Source organism: Pollachius pollachius (genome assembly GCF_949987615.1).
Source record: "Pollachius pollachius genome assembly, chromosome: 11".
NCBI classification, from domain to species: domain Eukaryota; kingdom Metazoa; phylum Chordata; class Actinopteri; order Gadiformes; family Gadidae; genus Pollachius; species Pollachius pollachius.
The window spans coordinates 21399418-21410763 of NC_136944.1; the positions used below are offsets into that span (position 1 = coordinate 21399418).

At 52.0% G+C, this 11346-nt stretch overlaps 1 protein-coding gene across 1 annotated transcript; it reads left to right on the forward strand.

Moving 5' to 3' along the window:
- Positions 1-923: 923 nt before the first annotated feature.
- LOC307082571 (uncharacterized protein) lies at positions 924-5496 on the forward strand (the record flags this gene model as incomplete). Its single annotated transcript, XM_079746191.1, is given in 9 exon segments — positions 924-934; positions 1245-1254; positions 1256-1931; positions 2201-2699; positions 3084-3313; positions 3599-3966; positions 4009-4333; positions 4742-4834; positions 5108-5496. Coding segments are annotated over 9 exon segments (2601 nt in total).
- Positions 5497-11346: the final 5850 nt, after the last annotated feature.

Here is an 11346-nt window from a genome sequence, read left to right on the forward strand (position 1 = left end):
ATGATTTAATTCTGTTAAGTCCCACAAAAGAAGGACTTCAACAGAGTCTAGACCTACTAGACCGTTACTGTCAGACCTGGGCCCTGGCTGTTAACATTAAGAAAACAAAATCCATGATATTCCAGAAAAGACCCAGATGTCTGGGAAACACATTGCACTTCACAATAGGAACACATAAAATAGAAAACTGTTTAGAATACAATTACTTAGGCCCGAAAATAAGTTCCACTGGAAGTTTAAATCCAGCAGTCAATGAACTGAGAGAGAAAGCATGCAGGGCTTTTCATGCAATCAAAAGACAAATTTAGATTCAGATTCCAATTCTAATTTGGCTCAAACTACTTCAAGCAATTATTGAACCCATCCTGCTCTATGGAAGTGAGGTGTGGGGGCCACAAACCAACCAACTGTTTGACCAATGGGAAAAACATCCAATTGAAATTGCAAACACTTAAATTTGTAAAAGCATTCTGCAGGCACACAGGACAACCACTAACAACGCCTGCAGAGCTGAATTAGGCCAGTATCCCCTAATCCGGATCTCTGTCCACAGACACGTTCCCCCTCTGCTCTGCCTCAGGACCAGCCTGAGAACATACCAATTAGACTCAACCAAATTATAAAACATCAGAAACAAACCAACCTCACCCATTAGAACACTAAAACACACACACACACACAGCAAAATGCAGTGTTATCTGGCCCTAAATAGACAGTACACTGTGGCCCCCTTCCTGACCACAGTGACAGTTAGACACAGAGTGATGTTAACAAAGTACAGACTGAGCGCTCACAGCCTGGCCATAGAAACAGGCCGACGTAGGAAGTCATGACTGCCCAAAGAGGAGCGGCTGTGCCAGCAGTGTGAAGAAGCTGCTGTAGAGACCAGCAGCACTTCCTCCTCCACTGTCCCAAATTCAAAAATGTCCGCGAAGTATATTTTAGCAAATTCGGGCAAAAACACACACATGTTATAAACGCCCATCTGGTCAACTAAAAATATTAATGGGAGAGAGGAAAGAGAGCGCCGTAATGCTTTTGGCAACACTGTTTGGTTTACCACAATAGTCATGCCATAAAGCTTCCTTTTTTTTAAAAAAATAATTTGGGAGAGAGACAGAGAGAGAGAGAGAGAGAGAGAGAGAGAGAGAGAGAGAGAGAGAGAGAGAGAGAGAGAGAGAGAGAGAGAGAGAGAGAGAGAGAGATAAATTGTTTGACCTAACCCTCGCTCTTCTCTCTGTTAGGGGAGGACGGTTGCAAATCACACCTAAAAATCATCCTCCTCGGCGGGCGAAACTCGGGGAAAAGCGTTGTAGGCAACCTCCTGCTCGGCAAGGAGGAGTTTGTGACGAGGGAGCGGACCACCTGCTCCAAGAGGCAAGGGGTGATGGCGGGGCGCTGGATCTCCGTGGTGGACTCACCTGGCTGGTGGTGTGACCTGGGAACACGAGACACCGCAGAACTAGTAAAGAGAGAGATCGCCAGCAGTGCACTTTTGTGTTTCCCGGGACCACATGTGTTCCTGATTGTCGTCAAGGCGTGTTCGGTCTTCTCCGAACAGCGTCGGAGGGCTCTGGAGCAACACGTAGCCCTCCTCGGCGAGGCAGTGTGGCGGCACTGTATCGTTCTCCTCACATGCGTGGACAGGGGAGAGCATGGAGCGGACGAGAAGACGGACAACAGCGGCCTCCAGTGGCTGGTTGAGAAGTGCGGCCAGAGGCGCCATCGTCTCACGCTGCCTAGCGACACGGTAGGCGGCCAGGTCACACAGCTGTGTGTCAAAATACTGAAACTGGCCACCGAGAATGCGGATAGACCTTTTGAAATAGAACCCAGCTGTTTACGAAGGATCAACCAGAGCATAAAGATGGTGGAGGAGAGAGCTCTGCAGAGGTTCCTCAGGACGAAGGAGCAAAGAGCTCAAATGCAAGGTCCGTAACATTAACTTGAAATGAATGCAACTTAATATTGTTTCCAATATTTGTATTATGAAGTGTCATTTCAAAATATCAAGCCACAAAATCGTCATTATTACAGTGCTTTCTTTTTTATATAAACAAAAATAAATAAAAGAAATACGTATACCCACAACAACCCGACCGAGACTGCAACAACTTAATATTGTAATCTAATATTCAACCAAATATAGTTTGTATTAGAGCCTTTAAAACCCGTGCTTTCGTATTTATCTTACCCGCAGAAGGTGTGCGCCCCCTCGCTGGCCTCAGACTGGTGGTGCTGGGAGCCACTGGTTCTGGTAAGACCTCCGTGGTCCACGCCCTGCTGGGCCTCAGCGACGCCCAGCGGGAGGGCTCCGGGAGAACGGCGCGGTGCCGGGTCCACCGCGGCGCCCGCGTCCTCGACCGGGACATGACCGTGGTGGACACGCCCGGCTGGTGGAGGAACTACTACGCCGCGGAGACCTCCGCCTTCGACCGGTGCGAGCTGTCCCGCGGCGTGCGTCTGTGCCCCCCCGGGCCCCACGCGCTCCTCCTGGTGGTCCGCGTGGACCGCGCCTTCACCGAGACCCACCGGAGGGCCGCGCAGGAGCACGTGGAGCTGCTGCTGGGGCCCGCGGCCTGGGGCCACGCCCTCCTGGTGTTCAGCTTCGGCGATTGGCTGGGGGACACGAGCGTGGAGCGCTTCGTGGAGAGCGAGGGCGAGCCGTTGCGGTGGCTCGTGGACCGCTGCGGCGACAGGTGATTATTTTTGACCACCTGTTTCGACACCGGTTATGAATGTTTTTTTCTCCACATAGTGGACGTCACCATATACGGTTTTATGAGTTTGTAGATGAATGACACTACAAACATGGCCTCTTTCTTTACCATTCTGCCCAGGCCCAGAACAAAAGTTGACCGGGGTCAATTAAAACCTGTAGGCTTGGCTTATTGACCATTCCGCCCACTTCCAATACAAACTGAATCCCTCACTTTGTTTTGAGAGATGCTTCGTGAACCACCTGCCAGATCATTGACCCTGTGTCCCTGCATAAACCACCCGTTGAACATTTATCACTCTCCGAGCCATACCGAGCCCGAAACAACGATACCACAAAGGATCTAATTAGTCGTTCATCCCAGGTACCACGTGATGAACAACAAACGCACGGGAGACGTCGGCTTCCAGGTGGCCGAGCTGGTGGAGAAGGTGGAGGCGATGGCGGCGGCCAACCAGGGCTGTGGCTATCTCCAAGCCGGAGGCGCTGTGACGGAGGAAGCCCTCCTCCTGGAGGAGGAGAAGGAGGAGGAGAGGAGGAGGGCGGAGCAGGAGCTGAAGAACGAGCAGAGGCAGGCGCTGAGGTCCGAGCTGGGTGAGGGAGACACAGGCGTCGACGCGTGGTTGGACAACCTCAAACCGTCATCAACCTCGTCGTACAGATGCTTTATGAATCGCCTATTTCTCTAACGTCGCCTCACTTAACATTTTCTGTTACATTTAGAGCTTTTAGCAGACGTTTTTATCTAAAGCGGTTTACAATAAGTACATTTTGGGGGGGGGGGAGGCGAAGGCTGTGCAGAGTCCAGGTGAACTCTGAACTCAGAACCTCATTCCTCGTGTTTTTCTAACCGACGAACCAAACCTTTGTTTCCATCAGAGAAGCTCCCCCCCGCCACAGACTTGAGACTGGTACTGCTGGGCGGCAGAAACACGGGCAGGACCTCCTGCGGAGACACCATCCTGGGCCGAGGGGGTTCCCACGCCGACGGCCCGGCCGCCGCGGGCGCCGAGAGACACGCCCGCGTGAGAGGCGTGGCCGTGACGGTGGTGGAGCCGCCTCCCCTTCCGCCGCCCGCACGTGGCCGCGAGCGAGAGGTCACGAGCGGCCTGAGTGCCCTCCTGCTGGTGGTCAACGCCAGCTCCTCCTTCACCTCCTCTCTCCTGGAGGCCCTGGAGGAGCAGGTGTTGGGAGGAGCGGAGAAGGAGGAGGAGGAGGAGGAGGAGGAGCAGATGTTGGGAGGAGCAGAGGACGAGGAGGAGAATGAGGAAGAGAAGGAGGGGGAGGAGGACAAGGAGATGCGGTGGAGCCGAGCCATGGTGCTGTTCAGCCACGGCGACTGGCTGGGGGACACGAGCATCGAGGAGCGGATCGAGGGCGAGGGCGAGGCCCTGAGGAGCCTGGTGGAGCGGTGTGGGAGCCGCTACCACGTCCTGGACAACCGGCACCGGGGAGACGGGGCCCAGGTCCACCGGCTCCTGGAGCAGGTGGGGGAGATGCTGCTGGCCCTGCTCCAGAGAGGGGGAGATTCAATCAGGAACCGTGTGACCCCGGCAGTAGGACACAAGAAACAGGGGTCAGCGGCGGGTCAACGTCACAGGGAGATCCGGGGTGGTGAGTACGCTGTAATTAGACAAAACACACGGCGACTTCCACTGGTTTTACATGTCGTTAGCCTCATAGCATGATTTCCTAAGTCATAGGTTAAGGTTTTCGGGAAAAAAAGAGGAAAAACATGGGGTTTCTTTGAACTTTTACTGTAACAGTTCGACCACATTTGGCCGGTATATAAATGTAGGCAATGAAGCACACTGAATCAGCAGCTTTAGGAGAGCAGAGTTGGTTTAGATATCGTAATTTGGCCAGAATATGGCCCAGGCAGTTATGCTGCGACCGTAATTGGTGTATTTGCACTTTTTGTACCCCTTTTCCCCAACATAAACCCTCCCTCAATTCTGACAGTATTGTCCTTTCCAGTGGGGTTACCCTGCACCAATAACTCATCACCCCTGGACTGTCCAGCCGAGACCAGCATGAGTTGTCGTGTGGTCGCACGACCGGAACAGACCAGATTGGCTCTCAACATCTACATCGACATGAACAGCCGGCCCTCACGTATTTCATGCCCTGACCTCAGAGGCGACAAGTTGCTGAGATGGACTTTGAGGGACATACTGGCTGCGATGGGGATTCTGCCAAACTGGTCTCGGACCAGTTCTCCACACGGCCGCGTGGAGGTACTGAGTGAAGGCCGGGTCTGCGTGTTCCCGCCGAGACGCAGAGGGTCAGAGCCGGCCTCCCCCTCCCACCAGCAGAGGGCGCTGACGACCGCGGCGGCGGCGACTGAGGAGTACGCCCTCACGGCGCGGCCGCCATGGCGACCCCGAGACGACGCCCTGAGGAAGCTCTTCGCGTCGGGAGACCTGCAGGCCCTGATCGACCAATGGGGCAGCAGCAGCCTAGAGGAGCTGGAGGCCTTCGTCGACGCCCACTTCGAGATGGTGTGGGAGCAGGCCATGAGCTCGGCGTCAGAGGATGATGATGTCACAGAGAGGGGCAGGGCCACGGGGGAGGAGGGGGCGGAGCAGAACGAAGCCGGGTCCTCCGTGGAGGAGGGGCTGTCCAAGCTGTACCTGCTGGAGGTCATCCAGAGGGACGTGACGGAGATGAAGCAGAGCCTGGACAAGTACTGGAAGGTCATGCTGGAGCACCTGGAGGCCCACAGAGGAGGCCAGCGCCCTGCAGAGGAGGACTCACAACGGGCAACACGTGACTGACGCTGTGTGTATGTCTCTTTAAGAAAAAAATCCATTCGAGGAACGACTTTCACTTCGACTCGGTTTGTCCACCAGGGGGAGGTATTGCTTTAGAGATGTTTGACAGTTGGATAGCGAATTTTGTGTTCAGTCTTCAGTTCCTCTGTTCAGGGATGCTGACACTGCTGACGTATTCTAACTAATCCATTATGGCACCCATTCCACTCCTCCCCCTCCCTAGAAGAGGGACCCCCCACTTTGCGCCCCCTCTCAACGTTAATTAAGTTAATATTCTTTCTTGTCCTTCGGAGGGGCTAGGCTTAGGGGGTGTTACACACAGTTAGCCTGTATAAGGGGTAATTAGGGCTGGTTTAGGGCAAATTGAAAGAGCAATATATCACATTTGAGTACATGCAACTTAATAAGTGCAACATTGTCTTACAAAGGAACGAAAGATTGTAGCACATCAAATCACAAGGACGATCAGACGTTATGTAAATAAACATCTTCTTGTGTGTGTGTGTGTGTGCAGGTGTGCACGTTTGTGTGCATGTGTGCGTGTGCGTGTATTTCCAGGGTGTCAGCAGAACGACCCTGCTGAGAGAGCGACGCTGTTCGGTTGAAACCCTTGTTTTTTTCGCGGTATGCTTTTCTTCACTTAGGCAATTGGCTGAGGCTGGCCTAGAGGGACTGTAACACTGAACACCACAACCCGTTGACACGGCGTCACAACAGACACCAGGAGGCTCTGCTCAGGGGTCAGGGGCGACGGAAACCATGTTACGCCGAAGATACATCCCCCTTTGGATAAAAGCCTCCGCGAGGAAACAACAATTTAGGTGCCTGCCTGATTTTGTCCCTCGAATAAAGAGCAGGAAACATGTTGTGGTCACAATAAAGCCTGTTTGTAAACCTGCCGGCCGACATGAAAACACACTTGTTCACCCGGCACATTTCCCATCTTCGGGCTAGTTCCGTTTTGTTGAACTTAATGATGTTATTTGCACACGAAGGCATTAGTACGGCAGCGTGTCTTGAGTTGAGGCCGCGGTGCAGGAGGAGCAATGGAAATGTCTAACGAGTGGGAGAGAAGAGAGGGACAGGACGCCCCACCGTTAGACGGTCGTCATGATGGCCAGTCTTAGTGACGGCGTCTTTCCGAATCGTTTACCCCTGAATATCGTTACACCTGCGGCGGTCCTCTGTCCTCTCAGCCTGGGGCCATCGCCTCCGCTGGCGTCATCCCATCTCTCCTCCTCGTTCTACTGCTGCCGCATCATTCCACCCAGCATGTGGTCTGTCATTGTCTCTCTCTCTCCCTAACTCTTTCTCTCTCTCTCTCGCTCTCTCTCTTTCTCTCTCTCTCTCTCCTTCTCTATGTTCATTCTTTGTCCCTGTCTCTCTCTGTTCATTCTTAGTCTCTCTCTCTCTCTCCCTCACTCCTTCAATTTTCATTCTTTCTCCCCCCCCCCCCCCTCCCCCCCCCCCCCCCCCCCCCCCCAGTGCGCGCTGTGTCTTCCTTTCCCTCTCCACTTCCTACCTCATTAAAAAGAGATAGGCGACTCCAAGGAAGGGAGAAATGGATCTGTGTCTCCCCGCGCCGGCCGTTTCGGGAGACAATTCTGAGTCCGCATCCATCTCCATTAGAACGACAACTGGGCAACTACCAGCGATCCCCCCCCCCGCACACACCCTCCAGGGCCCTTCTCTCTCTCCCTCTCTCTCTCCCTCTCTCTCTCTCCCTCTCGCCCTCTCCCTCTCTCTCTCCGATGCTGTCCCCCGATTCTGAAACGACCATGAGCCGTGCGCGATCACATACCATTATCCGTCTGGTGTGAGGGGGGAGGTGGAAGGGAGAGAGTGGGAGACGGAGAGAGAGAGAGAGAGTGAGTGAGGGACTTGTGGGTGTGTGTGTGTGTGTGTGTAGTGTGTGTGTGTGTGTGTGTGTGGGGGGGGGAGAGGGGAGGAGGCGGTGCTAGTCGGAGGGTCGGAGGTACTTTACAGTCAGTCATACGGGAATCAACTCAGTGTACCGCCACTCAAAGCGCCGTGGAGCCGTCCCTCACGCTCCTGTCACGCTCCATGTCAGGCGGACCCCTGGGGAGGGGGGGGGCCCGGGAATGAGACGCTGATCCACGGGTAACACGCTTGTGGATCACGTCCCACTTTCACGTTTCACATTCAGTGTGAGTCCGGCCGGCCGCTTGAAGCCTTACAGCAAGGAGGACTGTGTTCCGTTTCAGTGACACTTTGTACAAAACATTTATCTTTACATTTACATTGAGGGCATTTAGCAAGACGCTTTTATCCAAAGCGACTTACAATAAGTACATTTTTCAGAGGAAAGAGAAACAACTATACATATCGCTGTCGGTACAGTAAGGAGGTTTGTAAAACCAAGTGCCAAGCACTAACCAATCGCTAGGTTAACCCATTCCCGTATGCAACAAAGATAGCTAGGATAAGACGCTACACAATGCTGAGTACTATTTTAAGTGCCAGGACGTACAACGTACAATAATTGTCTGAGAGTGGTGTTGGGCTAAGTATATGTATATTCTCGGTGAACTCAACGCAAGTGAGTGTCTAATAATATATTTATACATGTATATATATATACAGAAGGGCACTCAGGCAATACATATATATGTGTAATATAATATGTACTAACAATAACAATAGGTATCCGATGTTCCACTGAATACATAATAACCTTAGAATGAGAAAGTGCTGCGCTGCTTTCCAGGTATGTTTCATCATACGATACATGTTTGTTCCGCTACGGTATAGAATCAACAAACACGGATGCTGTTTCCGGGGCGACCCCTACCCCTATTATATATCCAACCATGTCATCTGCCGGTGACGTGTCTCATCGACGCTGACGCGGTTGTTTAGACGGAGAGGTAAGCAAGTTGTGTAACTCCATTCACGGAGCAGGGGGGCGGCTGAAGAGAAAAAGACTGAAGAAGATACAACAAACCCACACCAGCGCAGGCATTGCCTTGTGAGTCGCTGTCGGGCATCGGGGAAGAGAATTAGTGGAGGGGACTACATGGATGGATGGTGCGCCCTGATTCAAATCATTTTGATAAAGGAATAGACACAATACAACCGACAAAGACAGGGGAAGAGGCAACTTCTCTGCTCCAATTTAATGAACTGTCCAATTTGTCATTCGGCAGAGGCACGGAAATGACAATTTAAAGATCGGATCTGAAAGGAGTGTGTCAGAAATAAATAGTTTTCCCTGACACCTGGCATAGAGCCCCCGTTCAGTGGCTCAGGAGACAAAAGTGACGGTGGATGCAGACAAACGTTAAAAAGGAACAGGTTGCCATCTTTCAGACATCCAGGACTGAACCCCCTAACCTGCGGCAAGCAGTGGAACCCCTACCACCATTCCCCCTCCACCCCTCCTCTTAATACACCATTAGATACCTTCCCATACATCCTACCTCTTCCCAGGCCCACCCTGGGATCCAGGGCCGAGGGGGAAGCCCTTGGGCCCAGTTCAGGAAACAATTAGCAGAACATAATTGGGCACCAAGTGAGAAGCACTAGCCCTCAGTTCCATTTAGAGCGCCTGTCTGTTTCTCCCGCCGTCATTCAGCTCGTAAAGTCATTACTAAACCGCAGAACTCGTGGCGGCCGTAACTCATGGGCACGTTGGAAACTTTCATCGCAGCGTACTTTTGGTAATTGAGAGCCACGGTTGTCGTGGTGGCGGTAGTGAGGGATGGGAGAGAGCCATGGCTTGGCATTTAGCTAGCAACAATAGCCAATAACGTCGCGCAGAATGCAGACGCAGCATTTCTTTATGGGGAACAATGTCTCAGCAGCACTTAATTTTGATATATAGAGCCTACTAACTTAGCGCACTATTACTCTACCGCCACGGTATGTCAACGGAATAACATTAACGTACTCAGGAAAATTAGGGAATTCTCGTTTGACAGTCGCTCGGTCGATGCGTTCGTGGTAGCCGCTCCGGTTTTCCGAGCGTTGTTATCGTGTTCGAAAGGGCCAACGAAAACTGGCCTCAAACTGAGATCCATTTTCAAAACTGTGTTTGCTTTTCTCTCGGCCACATGACTTTTTATGACTCACTTTAATCACATGGCGCTAAGTGGCTCGGCGGCCACAGGCCCTTCAGTGGGCAGAGATCTGGGGCTTGATGGAGATGTGGCTACTCTGTGGCTAAGTTGGAAAACAAGGTGAAGCCGGGTAAAGTGGTCTTCACAAGGCTGGGAGTGTAGTTCTGTGTCTGCGGTTAGAGGGGAGAACAGGAGAGAGAGAGAGAGGGTGGTGGGTAATGGGAAATATATAAGAGCACAGAAAGGCAGTTAGGGTGGAAATGAAGAAGAGATGTTTAATGCACTTGGCCACAAATATATACACGTGTAGAAAGTCAGATTTGCTGTATGCAGTCTATATGTAGGTCCACTTTCACAGACACATGTACACACACACACACACACCAACATCTACATACACACACATACACATGCATGCACACACACACACACACACACAACCCACCCCCCCCACACACACACACACATACAGACACACACACACACACACACACACACACGTAAACACACACACACTCACACACACACGTTAACACACACACACACACACACATGTTCAGGCTGTTTATGGAGGATTTCCACAACATTAGGGAGCAGCGACCGTGGCGAACAGGCCCTGGTTGGTCTGGCGCCACACAACGGCTCCATCCACGCCTAAACAGCCCCAAACAAACACACACCAGACGCACAAACACCACCTCTGACCCTTTCATGAGGTCCTACAAGAAGGGGTGAAGACAGTCGAAGGAGGAGTACTTGACTGGCACACAAATGCGTGTAGCACATGGGCAAAGACACACACACACACACACTCATAAACACACAGGCACACATGCATACTTGCACACACACACACACACACAGGCACAGGCACAGGCACGCACGCACACACACACACACACACACACTGGCAGACACACACAAGCACACACACAGGCACAAATACAGGCACACACACAGTCACACACATACACGCACACACACACGCACGCACACATCAGTGAGATCAGTGAACGTGATGACAGATAGATGAATGCAGTAGCTTGTGAAGGTTGGGAATGCAGAGAGAGTACATCGAGGAGGGAACGGAAGCTCAAAGACGAACAGGAGAAGGAGGATTCGATTATGTAGGGAAAGCGATTCAATACCGTCCTGGCAGCCAATCGCACGGCGGCGTCCACGTGACCATCCGGTTAATGTACATGATGTGAGAAGGTCCTTGAATACCCTAATCATTATTACATATTGATAGCATGACTGTCGGTAGCCTGAAAAAACATCACCTAATGTGGTGTAACGATAATACTGTGGAGTTGACTCACTGTAGTGTTTCTGTACATTCCTCGCTTCCTATTTCCTCGCTCCCTCGCAAGGATTTCAACTTCTGCGCTCATGTTCGCCTCATCCGGCCAGGCCCCGCCCCCTTCCCTCCCTCTCGACAGGTGATGTTGGCCGACCTCTCTCCCCTCTCTCGCCCCCGCCCCCCTGGATCCAAGAGAGGTGCTGGAGAAAGGACCATCTTTGATCGCACCTCGCAGCGCCCTGGAGATGTGGGGTTTTGCATTTTCAATTTGCATCGCATTGTCTCCCGAGGAATTATGTAGATTTTTCAATTACTTCTATTCGAGGTTATCATGGGATGGACAAATTGCAGTGCAGAAATTTGAATACATTTCAGATACCTCCTGACGGTATGTTTTAAGAAATGACCAGCGTCACACAACCGTGACCGTCTCTCCCAGACACAAAGTCAAGATTTCTGCCATCCCAACTT